The sequence below is a fragment of the Puma concolor genome, chromosome B1 (assembly GCF_028749965.1).
Source record: "Puma concolor isolate L17-30 chromosome B1, mPumCon1.1.hap2, whole genome shotgun sequence".
Taxonomy (NCBI): domain Eukaryota; kingdom Metazoa; phylum Chordata; class Mammalia; order Carnivora; family Felidae; genus Puma; species Puma concolor.
In genome coordinates, this window is record NC_141670.1 from 33,871,436 (window position 1) to 33,892,451 (window position 21,016).

Sequence of the window (21,016 nt, forward strand, 5' to 3'; positions counted from 1 at the left end):
ACCCCTCTGATTTCTCTGTCAGGTTTAGAAGGAATTCTAAAAATTTAGGAATTTAAGATGAGATTCTAGCAATTTAACCAGAAGCATCTCATGTCCTCCTTTGCTGCCACAATTTTAAGATTGATTCTGTAGCGAAGAGGACTATTCTCCTGCCTCCTTCACTGACAAGACACGAGCCAGACAGCCCTCTACCTTTTAATTATTTAGTGGAATCAGATGACTTCCTGCACTGAATCCCTTGGCATTTCTGCAGGAGAGAACTTCATTTAAACCAGAATTAGTGGCAATCGTGTCATATTCCAATTAAGGTTCAGTAGTTTTAGGATTCCAAAGAAATAAACTTTTATAAGAAGTGTTTTGCTTCTTAGACTAAGGGGTGTAATTTAATATCCTCAAGGTTAAGAGTCTTTTTTAAAGTAACCAGATTGACATTCTTTAGGAAATACGAGAGCAAGGAGACTATTTTGTATTAGTCTATTGTATTAGTCTTGTTATTGTATTATATTGTATTAGTCATTGGAAAAACGCCAAGAATCTTTTTGTAGCATATGTCTACACTACAGGCTGTAAACTCTACAGGTGAAGATTACAGAAAGAAGTTGCTTCTCATCAACATTTGCTGTCTTGATAAGAACTTTCGAAAAACTACCAGAAATTTGTGTAGCAAGTATCGAGGGAGGGTTGTGAAGATCTTTCATCCAGAATCCTCAGCCTAGCCTTGCACAGCCATTTTGGATATCCAGTTTCAAGCTCTAAATAGAAACAGACGGGTAAAAAGAAGTTATTTTCTCTAAAGTCTACGGCACATTATATTTCAGTTACTCATTGTTATCTGCTAATTACAGTAACTTTGCGGGATTCTGTTGTACTATGCTTGTTCACATTTTTTCCAGATCTCCTTAGCCATGGCTAATTAAGCAGTCATTATGAAATGAACAAGCCTATCACAAAAGAGAGAAAATCATTTTGTTTTTCATTACAGGACGCCAAACAGTTTTCTTGCATTAAGGAGCATCTCTCTCCATTCATCAGTATGAGACATGTCCATCATTAAGGAGTGGAAGGACCATTAGAAATGTCCTTCCTTCCCCTTTCCAACACAGAAAGTGTGTTGGGCAAGATTTCTTGTGAAGAATGTTTTTACGGGGGAGGCACCTGGGTGGCTCAGTCAGTTGAGTGCTGACTCTGGATTTGGCTCAGGTCTTGATCCCAGGATTGGGATTGAGCCCCATGTAGGGCTCTGCACTGAGTGTGAAGCCAGTTTAAGGTTCTCCCTCCCTCCCCGCTCCCCTCTCTATGTCTCTCTGAAATGAAAAAAAAAAAGATGAAAAAAGAATTTTTTGTGGGGGAAACTTCTGATTAACCCAGTACATTGTAGAAACTCAATAGAAATCGATGAATGGATGAATGAAGGAATGAAAACAGAAACTCTGAAATGTAGCCACAGTGCTCATTTTGTCTCCTTTTGACAAAAATCACAACTTTTTGATAAATTTTCTAATATAGCCATTGCACTTAAAAAGTGAAATCATCCCTCAGATAGAGTCAGTTATTGATTTAGTAGGTGAAACTTTGATAGAGCAAACATGAAATAACTGTTCCATTAGGAATGATACTTTCTCCGTAATTACCAGTGCTATTTGGTCCTTAAAATTCTTCATGAGAGGGGCGTTTGGGTGACTCAGTCGGTTGAGCATCCCCACTTTGGTTCGGGTCACGATCTCACGGTTTGTGAGTTCGAGCCCCACGTCGGGTTCTGTGCTGACGGCTCAGAGCCTGGAGCCTGCTTCGGATTCTGTGTCTTCCCCTCTCTCTTTCTCTCTCTGCCCCTCCCATGTTCACACTCCGTCTCTCTCAAAAATAAATAAACATTTGAAAAAAATTCTTCATGAGAAACCATAAGTGTGTATACTCTGGGCAAGAAAAGTCTAAGAAAGAAGTTTTGTTTCTGTTATGTCTAAAATGCCCAAGACTCTGAGACTGTTAAATCCTAGCTTGCTCCCATAGTCAGGTTTGAAACTCTCAGACTGAAACATACTCTGTTCAATTGTCTCTTAGAAATTTTAGCACATGGGAGAAAACAATTCCAACCATCTTATTCTTCTGGTAAGGACAGAGGGTGTCCCCTCTCCATCAATAGTGGGTGGGGGTACCATCTGTCACAGGAACCTACCTCTTTGGCACTTTGACTGGGATCTGCGATTCCTCTTAGGTCTTTATTTGCAGATTTCTGGAATACACAAATTGTGCTGTGTCAGGAACTGTACCAGATGTCACACGTAGACACACATACACACAAGCACATCACATGCAGACGGTCTCTTCTTGATCCGTGAACAATCTAAGAAAGTTTGTACATTGCTATGGGAGACGATGGGGAGATAGTCCTGATGAGTGAAGCCTTATCCGAAGCCATTTTTTTTTTCCTTGTAAACTTTGTGGTGGATCTCTCCAACCCTGTATTTGGTAAGAGATTTCCAAACATTTTTCAAGCGCTGGAGTTTCCATTGCGAAAACATCCCTGTTGAAACCCCAGTAAAAACAATTTGTCAAAATGGACGGTACTGGTTGGGTGGGGTATGGGGAGAAATGATCATTCAGCCCCATCCCAACTGGGTGGCACGCTCCGAGATCCTTTTGTGGGAGAGGGGGATTCTGGGGAACCATAGACTGAAAGCTATCTTAATCACACCCTTTTAGCTATTAATTTAGACAGCATAATGAGAATTGTTCATTTGAAAAATAGACAGTTGAAAATCTTGGTGCTTTCAGAGCTTTGTTATATTATTTGACTTTTTCAAGGAACCAGCAAATAGTTAAGTGACACCGAAATTATTACTGAAATGGCCACAGACTAGCACAACCCAACAGAAAGGGGGTAAGGGACCATACCAGTGTGATGTAGTGCGGACTTGAAAAACTGGTTGGAAGTCTCTCCAAGGACTCTGCAGTTCTTTGCTAGGAAAAGGAGATACTATTATCCTTGCAATTAAGTGTTCTGGCAAGTATGACCGTTTTCTAAGCCTGCACAAGAAATTTTCTAGCTATCTCTAGAAAACACCTAGTAAATGTACAAATATCAAAACACATGGGGAAATATTCTTCCCTAAGTTATTCTCTTATACTGAAGAAGTCTAAGAACTCACAAAACAAACTTACATTGGAGAACAGTGGGAGTTTCTTTATGTATTATAGTAAGAATTGACCAAGGCAGATCTTTTAGCATCCGAATGTAAAGTCAATTTCTGAATGTTTGAAATTCCATAACCAGCTATATTCTTGTTTGTATATGAAAACACAATAGGTTCTTGTGCACAGATTCATATCTTAAAATCTTAAAGAGGTTAGAGTGGGAGAGAGCCAAAGCATAAGAGACTCTTAAAAACTGAGAACAAACTGAGGGTTGGTGGGGGGTGGGAGAGAGGGGAGGGGGGGTGACGGGTATTGAGGAGGGCACCTTTTGGGATGAGCACTGGGTGTTGTATGGAAACCAATTTGACAATAAATTTCATATATTGAAAAAAAAATCTTACTAAATTCACTTTTTTTACTATAGGATTTATTTATTTATTTGTTTTGAGAGAGAGAGAGAGAGAGAGAGCGCGAGCGAGCACACTAGTGGGGGAGGGGCAAAGACAGATGGAGAGAGAGAATCCCAAGCAGGCTCCATGCTGCCAGCACAGAGCACAATATGGGGCTCTATCTCACAAACTGTGAGATCATGACCTAAGCTGAAATCAAGAGTCAGGTGCTTAACCAACTGAGCCACCCAGGCACCCCTAGTATAGGATTTTTAATAGATGATAGTGTCTTCAGCAAATCAAAAGGGTTTACTCTTTTTCTTTCTAATTTTTTTTTTTTTTTTTTTTTTTTTTTTTTTTTGCCTTATTGTAATGGCTATAGTCTCAAGTAAAATTTTCAATAGAAGTGGTGGGACTGGACATCATTGCTTTATTCCTGTTGTTATAGAAAAGGTATTCAGTTTTTTTTAACCATAAATATATCAGCTATAGGTTTTTTGGTAGACACTTTCACCAGGTTCAGAAAGTTCCCTTATGTTCCTAATTTACTGAGTTTTATCAGAAACATAGATTACATCTTTTCCAAATGCTTTTCCCACATCTATTGAGATGGTCATATAATTTTACTTTTTGCCAAATGATACCGTGGATTAACTTGATTGGTTTGTTAATGTTAAATTTTCCTTATGTTCCTAGGATAACCCTCATTTGGTCACAATACCATATGCTTTTTATGCATTGTGAAATTCAATTTGCTAAAATTTAGTACTTATGCACTTATATTTATTAGAAATATTGGCAAACAGTTTTCTGTGTTATAATGCTTTTCTCTAGAAGGATAACAGAAAAATACTGTCCTTGTTACAAGAGTTGGGAAGTATCCATTCTCTCCCATTTTTTGGAAGAGTTTATGTAGAATTGGTAATATTTCATCATTATATGTTTGGTAGAATTCACCCATTATTATTATTATTATTATTTGTAGAAAGTTTTTTACTACAAATTCAATTTCTCGGTAAATACGGAGATATTTCGGTAATCTATTTCTTCATGAGTAAGCTTTGGTGATTTGAAACTTTCGGGGCGCCTGGGTGGCGCAGTCGGTTGAGCGTCCGACTTCAGCCAGGTCACGATCTCGCGGTCCGGGAGTTCGAGCCCCGCGTCAGGCTCTGGGCTGACGGCTCAGAGCCTGGAGCCTGTTTCCGATTCTGTGTCTCCCTCTCTCCCTGCCCCTCCCCCGTTCATGCTCTGTCTCTCTCTGTCCCAAAAAATAAATAAACGTTGGAAAAAAAAAAATTTAAAGAAACTTTCAAAAAGTTTACTATTGAATTACACTGTCAAATATATATATGTTAAAATAATAGTTTCTCAAATTAACCTCCATGTTCAAAATATTGTCAATTTAATAAGGGACATTACTCTCCTGGGAGGTCACCTTTATGATTCCGGATAATCATTTTGACTCTTGTACTTTTTTCTCTTCGTGTGACTGGAAGTTTATAAGATTCGTTAATTTCTGGAAAGCAGCTTTTGCTTATTGTCTTCCTACAGGCTTTTGTTTTGTTTTGTTTTTAGTTTCATTGGTGACCAATATTTATTGTTTCCCTGTCCTCTATTTGCATGGAGTTTTATTTGCTTTTCTTTTTTTAGTTTCCTCAAATGAAAGCTGATGTCATTGATCTGATACCTTTCTCCTTTTCTCGCGTAAGTATTTAGTGCTATGAACTCTCCTTTACTGGTTTCACTACTTCCCACAAATTTGGGTAGGTATTGTTTCATTTTCCTTTAGTTTAGAGTATTTTCCATTTTCCCTATTGATTTTTTATTTGACCCAGGTGTTCTCTAGAATTTATTATCTAATATTCATTTGGAGATTTTTTCCGATAGTTTTCTGTTACTGATTTTTAAAAAAAATTTTTTTTAATGTTTTATTTATTTTTGAGACAGGGAGAGACAGAGCATGAACAGGGGAGGGGCAGAGAGAGGGAGACACGGAATCTGAAACAGGCTCCAGGCTCTGAGCTGTCAACACAGAGCCCGACGCAGGGCTCGAACTCACAGACTGTGAGATCATGACCTGAGCCGAAGTCGGCCACCTAACCCACTGAGCCACCCAGGCGCCCCTGTTACTGATTTTTAATAAAGTTTTGTTTTGGTAACATTGTGTATGACTCCCATTCTTTTAAACTTACTGACTTGTTTTATGCTCCAAAATATAGTTTACGTTTGTAAATTTTTCTGATAGTGCACAAATCAATATTTTATTTAACTCATAGATTCTGCTGTGAAATAGTGTCTTGCTTTGCTTATGTCCTGCCATTTTTTCCTTCCCCACATGTAGACCAAAGGCTTCATTGGTGTGGAATCACGTTAAACTGTTCTTTAGCACCTCCCATATCACTCAGCTTAGGGCTAGTTCTACTTCGAATACACATGCAACTACTTTTTAAATCAGTCAGCTGTTGCAAGTGACATTGGCTTACGTGGAGTGGATGAATGTCGGGAAAGATGGGCTCAGTCCTTGTCTGCTGCTCATCACCAAAGTATCCTTTATTCTCCACTCCCAGTGTCTCTCTTGGTGGGCTGTCAAGAGGAAATTGAATATTGACATAAGCTACGGGGTATGCCTGTGGTTAATATTTAATCATCTAGGAGATTTCTAAACGATTGATACTCAGGTTGCACCCCATAACAATTTAATCGGAGGGAGAAACTAAAATTAGTATTCTTGTAAAAAATCTCTATGATTCCAATGTGTAGCAAATTTTGGGAACCATCGGGATAAGCGTTTGGAGATGAGAACATAAGTATGTAAAAGCTTGATTTACTGTTACTCTTACTTCGTCTTCAGTAAGAGGCTTAGACTTCTCCCCCAGGGAATATTGTCTACAGTGACAGAGCTTACATATCGTTAGTAGTGGTCCCATTTCACTAGACAGAAAATACATACCTCTGGATTTGCTTCAGCTTAATACATTTTTGGTAACGAATTAATAATGCCACAACCCCTACACCAATAATCACCAGGACAAGCACAACAACCAGGATGGATATATCTGCAACATTAAAAAACATAAGCTTTAGCCAGGACATCAACCTTAGGACAATGGAGTATTAACTGAGCTATTACAATCCAGCTTCTCCCTTACTTAAAGGACTTTAATGTCCCCTTCCTCCATTTTTTAAAAAATTTTTCTTCAATGTTTATTTATTTTTGAGAGAGAGAGAGAGACAGAGCATGAGCAAGGGAGGGAGAGCAGAGAGAGACAGAGAGACACAGAATAGCTCCAGGCTCTGCCCCTGTCAGCACAGATCCTGATGCGGGGCTCGAACTCACAAACCATGAGATCATGACCCGAGCGAAAGTCGGATGCTTAACTGACTGAGCCACCCAGGCGCCCCATTGTTTTAAAATATAAAGTAAAAGACCAAAACATTATACAAATTATCATGTGTATTAACAACTGACACTCAACCTGAGAGTCCGTTATGTTTAAGAACAACAATCAGGGGCGCCTGGGTGGCGCAGTCGGTTAAGCGTCCGACTTCAGCCAGGTCACGATCTCGCGGTCCGTGAGTTCGAGCCCCGCATCGGGCTCTGGGCTGATGGCTCAGAGCCTGGAGCCTGTTTCCGATTCTGTGTCTCCCTCTCTCTCTCTGCCCCTCCCCTGTTCATGCTCTGTCTCTCTCTGTCCCAAAAATAAATAAACGTTGAAAAAAAAATTAAAAAAAAAAAAAAAAAAAGAACAACAATCGGCAGGAAATGTGTTGACTGTTAGTTGTTAATTGATTATAAAAAGGTCTTGTTGTGTTACAGTTTCTTAGAAGATCCTATCCAAATATAACTAGAAGAAGATATATTAATTGAAACAGCAATTGTAGTATATTCAAATTTAGGTGTTTAAATATGCAAAACAGTAAAAAGACCATACAAATCCACACGGAAACACAACATATACGTATTAGACTTGGGAAATAAGGAAAACAAGCTTTCTCATAGTCTAGGCTTTTGATATTATATTCTAGAATGCTCACTGGTAGCATTTAAGTTTTCTCCCCAGTCCACATGTTCCTGTTCTTCCTCACACCGGCACTGACGTTCAGGGCCATCCACCTGGAAGAATAGTTAATCATATAATTTTATCAGGTTATATGTGTGTTTTGTACGTCGCTTAGCTTGGTGCTGTTTCTACATCACACACACACGCACACACACTTTTACTGATTAATTAACTAAACTGCATATCAAAATCAACATTGGAAACAAATAAATAAATGAAATTGCAAGAAGCAGCAACTTTTGAAGGTGGCCTTTGGACGAGAGAATGATTCTAACAAATTTAAAACCAGATGAATTAGATGGCTTTACTTATCTTTCTAGAAGACATGAATGTTATTAAAAGAACAGCCCTGTTAGAGTTAGACATATCATAGCCACACAGCTGGCTCTAACTAGCCTTAGTAATAACGAGATAACGTTAATATGAGAAAAAAGAGTGGTGCAATGTTTTCTTCATCAAAGACCATTGTGTAATGATTAAGGATATGCACTCTTTCTGCACTTATATTTCAGCTTTTCCTTCAACATAACATCATGTGACTTATTCTCCACCTGTAATATTGGGCATAAGAATAGTACTCGCTTTTGAGGCTGTTATGAAGTGTTTAGAATGTAATATATGTAAAGTACTTGGAAGGGTACCTGATACATATACAACTTATATATAAGTGTTACTGATTAATTGCACTAAGGAAAAATGTTACCCACAAATGCAAACTGCTAAGTACTGGTGGTATCAGGTAGTGTTGAGTAATTATATATATTTATATATATATGTGTGTATATATACATTTACATATACATATATGTATATATATACATATACATTTACATATACATATATGTATATATACATATACATATATATACATATACATATATATACGTATACATATATACAATTTTTGTTATTTGGTCAAAAGCTTTCGATTAATGTTGACATTGTTATAATTTTACTATAAGTGACATTATGATAGATCCTTTAGGTTTCAACTTCATACGTACATAAGTTACTAGGTTTCTAGATTACCAGTCCAATGATAAACTATATACTTATAATATTGACAATATCTATAAGTAATACCTGGTTTGGATCTTTAGATCAACTTTATGGATGATACATGAAAACATGGATCCCAAATGTGTATTTTATTTAAAAATCAACACTCATACACACACACACACACACACACACACACACGCACACACACACACACGCTCAGGAATGAAGTTCTATGTAAGCAAATGACTGGCAAGACATTAATTTAAAAAGGAGCCAAATCTTACAGCATTTTCACTGCACAGAGACAAGCAATTGGTTGAATTGTAGACCTTTTCGAGTTTCACACATTCACCATTGTTGCACACCTGGAAATAAAGTTACCAGTATGAATTAATGACTTGCTCTTAGAATTTACATGATTTTTTTCTATTATAAAAAAAAAAAAACACATGTAGAATCTTCTGTAGAAGAAATCCTCCATAAATGTTTGATGAGATATTTGAAATTAATGCAGCGTACAATCAAACACTGTTATATACAAACTCATCATTAAAATACCTGTATCCTTACTAATTCGTCAAATGTTAACCTATCAAAGATTCTACAGTTGTAAGTGCAACAATTTATGTTGTTATTTCTATCAAGTTTTCTTTTTCTGTTTTTTTTTTAATTTTTTTTTTTTTATTTTTGGGACAGAGAGAGACAGAGCATGAACGGGGGAGGAGCAGAGAGAGAGGGAGACACAGAATCGGAAACAGGCTCCAGGCTCCAAGCCATCAGCCCAGAGCCTGACGCGGGGCTCGAACTCACGGACCGCGAGATCGTGACCTGGCTGAAGTCGGACGCTTAACTGACTGCGCCACCCAGGCGCCCCTCTTTTTCTGTTTTTTTAAAGTGTATTTGTTCTTTTTATTTGTTTTGAGAGAGAGAGGCAAAGAGAGAGGGAGAGAGAAAGAATCCCAAGCAGGCCGCATGCTCGGCACACACCTGGACCTGGGGCTTGATTCCACCTCGGCAAGATCATGACCTGAGCCAAAATCAAGAGTCAGATGATGAACCGACTGAGCCACCCAGGCATCCTGCAAGTTTTCTTTTGATTCAGTAAGATCCATGCTTGCTATACCACCGTTGTCAACTGTGCATTTGGTTATTTTTAATATCAATTAATCTTCTTATTTATGCTTATTAACTTTGTTTTCCATTTTGCTTGTTATTTTTTTGTACATGTTATAACGAAATTATTGTTGTTTTTGTTGCTTATAATTATTGCCTGGCTTATCTTAGCCCATTTTTTAAATTTTTTCTTTTTGAAAAATTTTGTTACATTTATTTATTTTTGAGAGACAGAGAGAGGCAGAGCACAAGTGGGGGAGGGGCAGAGAGAGAGGGAGACCCAGAATCCGAAGCAGGCTCCAGGCTCTGAGCCGTCAGCACAGAGCCGGAGGTGAAGCTTGAACTCACGAACTGTGAGATCATGACCTGAGCCGAAGTCGGATGCTTAGCCGACCAAGCCACCCAGGCGCCCTGCCCAATTTTTAAGTTTTTAACTGTTATTTTTATATTTACCTATTTGTTTTATCTTTATGTTTTTAATGCTTATTTATTTATTTTGAGAGACAGAGAGAGTATGTGAGCAGGGGGGGAGGGGTGGGGGGCAGGCAGAGAGAGAGAGAGAGAGAGAGAGAGAGAGAATCCCAAGTAGGCTCCACACCATCAGTGCAGAGTGGATTCGGGGCTCAATCCCACAAACCATGAGATCATGACCTGAGCCAAAATCAAGAGTCAGATGCTTAACTGACTGAGCCACCCAGTCCCTCCGATTTTTGCCTATTTCTTTTAAAAAACGTGTATCAGGAAATGTGTTTCCAACTCTACTGAGGTATAACTGGCAAATAAAAATTGTATATATTTCAAGTGCATATTTTAATGATTTTATATACAATATATAAATTGTATACAATGTATATACATTATATACATTATATTATATATTATATATTATATATATTATATACATTATATACAATGTATACAATGTATTATACAATACATATTATATGTATTATACATATAATACAATGTATTATATACATTATATACAATGTATACAATGTATACTTTGTGAAATGATTACGAAAAACAATGAACACATCCATCCCCTCAAATAGTTACTTTTTTGTGTGTGTTGAGAACACTTAAAATTTTACCCCCTTAGAAAATTTTAAGTATACATTACAGTATCATTAACTATAGCCACCTTCTACATTAAACCTTCAGAATTTACTGATAACAGAAAATTCGTATGTTTTGACCAACATCTCCCCATTCTCCCCACCTGGCAACCATCATTCTACTCTCTGCTTTTGTGACTTTGACTTCTTTAGCTTCCACATATAAGTGAAATCATACAGAATTTGTGTCTCTGTGTCAGGCTTTATCTTGCTTAGCATACATGAAAAGTCTTCCAAGTTTATCCAGGTGGCTGAAACTGACAGAATTTCCCTCTTTTTCAAAGCTAAATAAGATTCCATTATATATATTTCATATTTATGTAGTATATATTATTGTGATATTTTATATGCATATCACATTTTCACGATCCATTTTCCTGTTGAAGGACATTTAAATTGTTTCCATATCTTGGCTACTGTAAATAATGGTGCAATGAAACTAGGAGTACAGATAAGCTCTTCAAGATCCTGATTTCAGTTTCTTCGGTTATGTGCCCAAAGTGAGGGTGCTGGATCATAGCGTAGTTCTATTTTTAATTTTTGGAAGAACCACTGTTGTTTCTATAATGTCTGTACCAGTCTACATTCCCGCCAATAGTGCACAAGGGTTTCCTTTTTTACACAGCCTCACCAACATTTTTTATTTGTTGTCTTTTTGATAACAGTCATCCAAACAGGTGTGGGGTGACATCTCTTAGTGGCTTTGATTCACTTTTCCTTGAAGATTAATGATGTTGAACTCTTTTTCATTTCCTTGTCGGTCATTTGCATATCTTCTTTGGAAAAAAATGTCCATTTAGGTCCTTTGCCTTTTTTTTTTTTTAAATTGGACTGTTGGGGTTTTTTGCTCTTCAGCTGTATGAATTAGTTAAAACTTTTGTATATTAACTCTTTATCAGATATATGGTTTGGAGATCTTTTCTTCCATTCCATTGGTTGCCTTTTCATTTTCTTGATTGTGTCCTTTGCTGAAGAAATGTTTTACTTTGATATAGCCCCCCTTATTTATTTTTGCTTTTTTGTCTGTGTCACATACAAAACAAAACAAAACAAAACAAAAATCGCAAAGACCAATGACAAGGAGATTTTCTCCTATGTTTTCTTCTAGGTTCTTTACTGTTTCATACCTTAAATGATCTTGAGTTCATTTTGGTTCATGGTGTAAGTTAAGAATCCGGTTTCATTCTTTTGCATGTGTAGTATTCCCAGAACCATTTATTCAAAAGACTATCCTTTCCCCATTGTGTATTGTTGGTGCTTTGTCAATGATTAGTTGACCATATATGCATAAATTTATTTCTGGTATCTCTATTCAATTCCATTGGTCTATATGTGCATGTTTTAAATGTCTGTTCCATGCTGTTCCATGCTGTATAACTTTGTAATATTGTTTACAATATTGTGATGCCTCCAGCTTTGTTCTTTTTTGCTCAAGATTGCTTTGGTGATTCAAGATCTTTTGTCGTTCCTACATATTTTTGGATCATCTTTAATAATTTTCAGTCTATGGACTTTTCACCTCTTGGTTAAATTTACTCCTAAGCATTTTTATTGTTTTTGATGCTATTATAAATGGGGTTGTTGTTGTTTTTAATTTCTTTTACAGATAGGTTTTTTTTTTCTTTAGTGTATAGAAATGCGACTAATTTTTCTATGTTGTTCTTTATCATGCAACTTTACTGAATTCACTTATAAGTTCTAATAGTTGCTTGATGGAGCCTTCAGGGTTTTCTCTCTTTTTTAAGTTTATTTATTTATTTTGAGAGAGACAGAGACAGTGCAAGTGGGGGAAGGGCAGAGAGTTTAGAGAGAGAGGATCCCAAGCAGGCTCTGGACTGCCAGCACAGAGCCCAATGCGGGGCTTGAACTCATGAAGCTGAGATTGTGACCTGAGCCGAAACCAAGAGTTGGACACTTCACCGACCGAGCCACCCAGGTATCCCTGGGGTTTTCTATATATAAGATCATATCACCTGAAAACAGAAAATTTAACTTCTTCCTTTCTGAATTGAATGCTTGTTGTTTTTTTCTTGCCTAATTTCTTTGGCTGGTAATTCCAGTACTATGCTCACTACAAGTGGGTAGAGTGGGTACACTTTTCTTGTTCCTGATCTTAAAGGAAAATCTTTCAACTTTTCACCATTGAGTATGATATTAGTTGTGGGTTTACTGCATATGGCCTTTATAATATTGAGGTGCATTCCTTCCATACAGAATTTGTTGAGACTTTTTATCATGAACAGATTCTAAATTTTGCCAAATACTTTTTCTGAATCTATTCAGGTGGTCATATGATTTTTGTATTTCATTCTCTTAATGAGGTGTATCATTGATTACTTTGTGTAAGTAGACTCATCTTTGCATCTCATGAATAAATCCCACTTGATTATGGTGTACAATCCTTTTAATGTGCTACTGAATTCAGTTTACTAATATTTTTGCTAGGATTTTTGCATCTATGTTCATCAACCATATTAGCCCATAATTTTCTTTTCTTATAGTTTCCTCTTCTGGCTTTGATAGAGCATAATGCTGGCCACATAGAGTGAGTTTGGAAGTGTCTCCTCCTGTTTGATTTTTTGAGATGATGAGCAGGAATGGCATTAATTCTTTAAATATTTGATAGAATTCACATGTGAAACCATCTGATCCAGGACTTTTCTTTGTTAGGAGATTATTAATTATTGATTTGATCTCTCTTGGTTTATTCAGATGTTCTCTTTCTTCATCATTTAATTTTGGTACGTTGTATGTTTTTCAGAATTTATCCATTTCTTTTAAATATTCAACTTGTAGAATTATCCATAGTATTTTTTATGATACTTTCTATTTCTGTGATATCAGCTGTGAGGTCTCCTCTGTCATTTATAATTTCATTATTTGAATCCTCTTCCCTTTGTTTCTTGGTCAGCCTATTTAAAGGTTTGTCAATTTTGTTTATCTCTTAAAAAACAAAACAATTTTGGGGATGCCTGAGTGGCTCAGTCAGTTGAGCGACTGACTTCGGCTCGGGTCATGATGTCACGGTTTGTGAGTTCAAGCCCTGCGTCGGGCTCTGTGCTGACAGCTCAGAGCCTGGAGCCTGCTTCTGATTCTGTGTCTCCCTCTCTTTCTGCCCCTCCCCCACTCATGCTGTCTCTCTCTGTCTCAGAAATAAATAAACATTAAAAGAAACCAATTTTGTTGGTATTTTTGGATGATTTTTCTTATCTGGAGTGAATAAGAAATTATTTGATATTTTCTTTAACGGGGTGCCTCATATACTCTACCGTTGAACGTCCTTGAACTTTCTAGCATGTGGTTGGTACACATACCTAAAATTTCACAAATGCACATTCCTCACCATTTTGATATTTAGTTATTATAATGGGAAACTGTAGTCGTTAAGAATATGGATTTGCAATATAGGGCTCCATTAAATTATTAAAAGTCTAGTTCCCTTTTGTACGTTATGAATTTTGGTTTTCAATTCATTTCTCTATCACATGATATGAATGGCACTGTAATGTTTGGGGGTGGTGGTATGGGAGGAAAGGGGGTGTATTACAGAAAGAAGCCATACTATTTCAAAATAACTGATTTTTTTTTTTAATTTTTTTTTCAACGTTTATTTTTGGGACAGAGAGAGACAGAGCATGAACGGGGGAGGGGCAGAGAGAGAGGGAGACACAGAATCGGAAACAGGCTCCAGGCTCCGAGCCATCAGCCCAGAGCCTGACGCGGGGCTCGAACTCGCGGACCGCGAGATCGTGACCTGGCTGAAGTCGGACGCTTAACCGACTGCACCACCCAGGCGCCCCCAAAATAACTGATTTTTTGAAAGTATTATGTTCTCCATATATTCCTGTGTTTATAAACCTTGATGAGTTGGCTGTTATTTTTAGTGTCCATTCTCAACTTTTCATCTTGGAATAATACACCCTTTCTAATCTGGCCTTATTCTAGCTGCTCAATTTCATTTTCTGGTATTTCACCCAAAGCTCCTGTCACACCAAAATTTCCCAGTTATCTGACTATGCCATCCATACACACTGTATCTTTGCATATTATGTTAGTATTTCTTTCTAAAAAGTCTCTTCTCGGGGCACCTGGGTGGCTCAGTTGGTTAAGCATCTGACTTGGGCTCAGGTCATGATCTCAACGTTCATGAGTTCCAGCCCTGCGTCAGATTCTGGAGTTCTGAGCCTGGAGCCTGCTTTGGATTCTGTGTCTCCCTCTCTTTCTGCTCTTCCCCCGCTTTCTCTCTCTCTCTCTGTCTCAAAAATAAATAAACATTAAAACAATTTTTTAAAGTCTTTTCTCATTTTTGTCTGCATTGAAAAATATTCATTACCTCAAAGCTGAAACGTCACTCATTTAATGGCATCATAAGATGCCTTTTGTGTTTTACGAGTAAAGTCCATCACTTCTTCCTTTGGGCTTGAATGTATATTGGTCACAACACTATGAAAGCACTTGTGTTTGATTTTAATATTTAATGCAGTCTATGAAGTTCTCAAATACACTCATCTTTACATCATTTGTGTACAGCATGGTCACTGGCACCACAGTATGGTGGTAATAATGGGATAAATGTGGCTGAATGAATAACATAATTGAAGAACCTATAGCTACTTCATAGTCAAACTAATTTTAAAAATTATGCCTATAACTTCACTAGATGTCTACTGTAAGATACTAATTAAGCACACTTATAACATTTACACATCATTTTGTCTAACGGAGATTAGGTGAAATGAATATTTATTATCGTGTTATTACTACTTTGCTCCATAAAAAATAAAAACGTTGCCCATTTGTTTCTGCTTTCTCATATATAGGCCCTCAGGAACCAATTACAAAAAGTAATGTTTTCAAGTGACTGAGCCAAGAAGTTTTAATAGGACAAAAGGCTTTCGTCTCACCATTTTATCTCCACATTTTGTTCCAGAAGCAACCAGGCCCAAATCTTTAGAATTGCGGTATGAACTAAAAGTTTTGCACTCAGTAGTGACATTCTTCTTTGAAACCTTCTTAAGGTGATTGATCTTTTCTTCTCCAGGTAGAGACGAGTGCTTCCCTCTGCTGCAGTGTATCTTCCCACATTTGACATCTCTGAAGGAAAGGGAGAATATTCTCAGACTTGGGACCAGGAAATAAGGATTTCACAGAGACGAGACCAGCAGTGAAGCAGTTTGGTAACTTTTTTCTAGGCCCAGGGTTATCAGTGGGCTGCCGAAGCATCAAGAGAGGCAGGATGAAAGGTTGGACAGTCACAGTCCTGACTCTGGGAACTGTGATGTAGAACGATCGTATTTCTTTAGATCTCTGTGATTGTCACCAATCAACATTAGCTCACGTTTCCAGAAGAATATTTCCTATTAGTCATTTGAGTTAGCATAATGTTAATCAAGACATTCGAATTTCTTTCTGGCACAGAGCACCCAGTTAATTCTCACAACAAACCTATGACTTTGCCATTATTATAACACCCATTTGACAGATTGGGCAACAATTGGAAGGAAGAGGAGGTTAAGGGATCGCCCAGTTTCACCTAGTATATTTAGGAGCAAAGTCAAACTCGACCTAAGTCTTTTATCGTTTGTTTTCAGTCCATATCCCTTTGTGGCACATAAAAAAAAAAAAAAAAAAAAAAAAAAGCCTTTCTGAGCGTAACAAGTCTGGAAGAATGACACAGCTCATGGTTTTTAAAATCAGATCGTTCACTTCTCCCCTTCCTTCCCGTTTCAAGTTCTACGTTTCTTTCTGAATATGGCTTCACTCGCATCCTTCTTTCTGCTTCTTTCCACCCCTTCCCACTTTACTTTCCTCCTCCTCCTCCTGTTTGCTCTTTCCTATTTTTTGCAGCTTCTCTTCTTCCCTTTCTTTCCTAGGAATTTTAACTCTTGCCCATCTTTCTTCCTTATATTCCACGACCTTCAGCTCATAACTACAGTACATAAATGCCAGTGACACTCTCAGGGTTGTGTCCTTGCTGCCTCACTCCCTCTCTTCCTAATCTCAATCAAAAGAGGTTAGCAGCTGTCAGAACAAGAGCCGTTCGGGTTCTGATTTCACGAAAACGCTCTTAGAAAGCACTTGCTTTTTTTTTTTTTTTTTTCAACGTTTTATTTTTGGGACAGAGAGAGACAGAGCATGAACGGGGGAGGGGCAGAGAGAGAGGGAGACACAGAATCGGAAAAAGGCTCCAGGCTCCGAGCCATCAGCCCAGAGCCCGACGCGGGGCTCGAACTCCCGGACCGGGAGATCGTGACCTGAGCTGAAGTCGGACGCTTAACCGACTGCGCCACCCAGGCGCCCCGCACTTGCTTTTCTTTACGTGGTACTTACTTCTCTTCGCAGGGAATTAATCCGTTTTCCTTATTTTTGCAGTATCCAAATCTATTTCCCTTTTTATTCATCTCATAGCAGAGAGCAGAACTGTCTTTCACCTCTAGGATCCAAAGTAGTATGATTAAAGTAACGCAATAAAAACATGAATGTTATACATCACAAAATACCTTATTTTTCTAATCTAATTGAAATGTCAGTATCACGGGGTGGTGAGGCAGAATGGGATAAATAAATCACTTTAAAACTATCCTACTGCATCAGGAAGATATTTTACGGCAGAGTGGGGATATAAAAAAAAGTAACAAACATACCTTAACCCACATACCGAGGCAGTTAATTAACATTAATGGTAATATCAACTAATTTTTTTTTTAATTTTTTTTTTAACGTTTATTTATTTTTGAGACAGAGAGAGACAGAGCATGAACAGGGGAGGGGCAGAGAGAGGGAGACACAGAATCTGAAACAGGCTTCAGGCTCTGAGCCGTCAGCACAGAGCCCGACGCGGGGCTCGAACTCACGGACTGCGAGATCGTGACCTGGCTGAAGTCGGACGCTTAACCGACTGCGCCACCCAGGCGCCCCTCAACTAATATTAAAGGTAATATCCAGAGATATTCTAGGTGATATCTGGGAAGAATGCCACAAACGGCGTTATCTTCAATCTTGCCCATAAATTTTTACAGGATAATAATAGAAATAATGGCTATTATCGTTATCAGCCATTTGCGGTAATCGTCTCTCACCATTATCAAAGAGTTCAGAGCACTGATCATCCCGGGTGGGGCATTTCCCCATGAAGCAGTAACCTTTTGCATTCTTGCAAGGAACGCCATTTACTTGGAATTTGTCCATAGGGCATGCAGAAGAGTGGCCCGTGCACACTTCAGGAAAATCACATTCATCTTTTGCTGGCCTGCACATGGACCCTGATTTTTTCATCTGTTGAAGAAAAACAAAAAAGACTAAATCTTGGGCACATTCAGGTAGCTTAAGGTTAAGTCAGTAGGGGAGGGTTGACCCATTTAATTTATCGTAAAAAAAAAAAAGTTTGAAGGTTGGATCGTGACTTTCTTCTCCATTCCACTGAGAATTGTTATCATTTGTAAATGCCTTGGTGCTTATGTAATTTCAGGAGTGATAGGATGGTTAGAACAGCAGTGGGCAGCACCAGAAAGGACATAAAATGGAGAGGTGAGCAAGTGCTCTGCTCATCCTGCTCTAGTACATTCCGTCCCCAGCACACACACAACCAGGACCCCCTCCTGCCTGTATCTATAATGAGGCATCTCCACTCCCAAGAGATCAGATCTCTCCGTATGAACCAGAAAAGTGCCCTGACTCATTGCTGGAGGAAAGTGCATGAAAATATTCTCTTATTCAGCCATTCAATAGGCACTGAATTGCGATGAGTTCTAGAAAGATTTGAAGATGAAGAAGACATGTTTCCTTTCCTTTGTGAGTTCCGAACATAGTGGGTGAAAGAAATGTCATTAAACCTTTGGACAGAGTCATTTGGACTTCTGATTGCCCTTTCTGGGAATAGATCTCCATGTACTAGTTATTCCCCACTTTTAAATCCCAGTATAATCCTTTTCCCTTCTATTTCACTGTTGTTAGAATGACACCCAAGCTGAGGTTAAATAGGTTGGTAATGATTTCGTAAAGGTTGGCCAAGAACAAGAGTAATGTTGAGCATATAATTCTATTCCTAACAGACCATTTGATACCTGCTTCTTCACTCCCCAGACCATAGATCACTGCCAGGGCTTAGACGCCAGAACATCTCAGAAGAAGCTGCCAGAACATCTCAGAAGAAGCTTTATTGGGGCCAAGCAAGCATAACCCTAATCTGGGATTAGTAATGTAACTAGTAATGGACAGACAATTCTGTGGTCCTCTGTATCCTTAATAAACTGAAAATGGAGAACCCAGTCTTAGCAAAGGTCCTTACCTGACAAGATTCACAACATTCTCCTTCGGCACAAGTAAATCCTGGCTTCAACACACATTTGTTTGCATCACAGCAAGGATTGCTGCACTCCTGGCAACAAGCAAAAGTTAAAGATCGGAAACGGGTTGGTAGTTAGGCTCCTGTTTAATAAGCTGTGCGTGTATATAATTTATCGTTACTTGTCTTTCGGTTTGAAATGCAAATGCATTATCCTTGGTTATGACATGTATGTGAAGACGATTCCTTGTAACTGGTCTTTGGGACTTTTACTTTGTTTCCTTCTTGTTTGGCCATTCAGTACTCCACACTCAGTGAATTTTCCCTGGCAGGGTACAAAGCCCAAAGCTTCTGACTTTCCATTTTCCTTTCCACTCTTTGGAAGAAAGGGTCCTGCTACTGCTTTATACTAAAGGTTTAATATGAAATAATAGAACTTCTGAAGACATAATTTAACATTTTTCTCAAGATGCTAAGTATTTCAGGCTGGATTTTGTTGCTGTTGTTAACGCTTCATTAAAAACTCATGGACACTTAGGCCCTGTCTCCTCAAATGAAATTAAAATTTCAAAAGAAGGGGCGCCTGGGTGGCTCAGTCGGTTAAGTGGCCGACTTCGGCTCAGGTCACGATCTCGCGGTCCGTGAGTTCGAGCCCCGCATCGGGCTCTGTGTTGACAGCTCAGAGCCTGGAGCCTGTTTCCGATTCTGTGTCTCCCTCTCTCTCTGCCCCTCCCCTGTTCATGCTCTGTCTCTCTCTGTCTCAAAAATAAATAAACGTTAAAAAAAAGTTTTAAAAAATTGCAAAAGAAATTGTCTGCATCCTGTCATGGACAGCACTTCATATGTTAGAAGGAAACTGTAGAACTATTTTAAAGAACAGGCACGGGCAGATGCATCAATTTCCAAAGTTAAGAGCCTCTTCACATTTAAGGTGAGACATTTGAAAACTCTGGACATGTCACTGTCCCCACTCCGATCGTGCAGTCTCTGGTTCGCCACACAATTAGATTTATTTTGAACTGTAGTATTTGTGTGTATACCACAAATACGGTCTTCAGTCCAGTAGTATCAACGTGACCTTGGTGGTTGTTAGGAAAAAAGGATCTCCGCCTCACTTCAGGCCTCCTGAATTAGAATCCACAATCTAACAACATCCCCAGGTGATATACATACACATAACTTGAGAAGTAGCTGTTTAGGACTCATAACTACATGATAATCTCTCAACCAAAATAGCCTCTATGTTGGAGAAAAGCAGATTAAGAATTACTCTAGGGGCACCTGGGTGGCTCAGTTGGTTAAGCCTCCAACTCTCGCTTTCGGCTCAGGTCACGATCTCAAGGTTCGTAAGTTTGAGCCCCACATCCGGCTGTGAGCTGATGGCATGGAGCCTGCTTGGGATTCTTTGTCTCCGTCTCTCTCTGCCCTTTCCCCACTCGTGCTCTCTCTCGCTCTCTCTCAACATAGATATTTTTTTAAATTAAAAAAAAAAAAAAAAAGAATGACTCAAACATTTGTCTTAAATCTTCTAAGTGTTCCAGAGACCAAGGCTGTCATAAATATGGGAAGATTAGAAGGTTTCTGCTCAATTAAGACAGAGTTTTCTAATCACATGAACTGTCCAACTGGGATATAGACAAGCTTCCTAAGGTCTGGAGTAAAACTCAATTGACTGACTGTGGAGAACACATTCTTACTGTGCATGAGATCAGACTTAATGACATCTAGGGGGTTTTCTCACAAGAAGAGCCAATTAATATATAAACGAGGCAAATGTGATACTGTGGGTCTCCAGCAAGATCATTATGCATAATTCATGACTTGGTAAGATGCCTTGCAATGAGGCTACGCCAATAACTTGTTTCAAAATGAGACAAAAAAACACATTATTTAACACTTTACAAGAAATATGGTTGA

At 38.4% G+C, this 21,016-nt stretch overlaps 1 protein-coding gene across 1 annotated transcript in view; it reads right to left on the minus strand.

Moving 5' to 3' along the window:
* Positions 1–707: 707 nt before the first annotated feature.
* Positions 708–21,016, minus strand: part of ADAM7 (ADAM metallopeptidase domain 7) — a 66,794-nt gene continuing 46,485 nt past the window's right edge. Inside the window, exons 13-23 of the mRNA XM_025933038.2 lie at positions 19,103–19,192; positions 17,895–18,090; positions 17,146–17,248; positions 15,720–15,909; positions 8,869–8,949; positions 7,557–7,635; positions 6,472–6,577; positions 6,005–6,104; positions 2,893–2,958; positions 2,174–2,230; positions 708–752 (exon numbers count right to left, since the gene is read on the minus strand). Of these exons, the coding sequence (XP_025788823.2) occupies positions 708–752; positions 2,174–2,230; positions 2,893–2,958; positions 6,005–6,104; positions 6,472–6,577; positions 7,557–7,635; positions 8,869–8,949; positions 15,720–15,909; positions 17,146–17,248; positions 17,895–18,090; positions 19,103–19,192 (1,113 nt within the window). The remainder of the gene's footprint in view (positions 753–2,173; positions 2,231–2,892; positions 2,959–6,004; positions 6,105–6,471; positions 6,578–7,556; positions 7,636–8,868; positions 8,950–15,719; positions 15,910–17,145; positions 17,249–17,894; positions 18,091–19,102; positions 19,193–21,016) is intronic.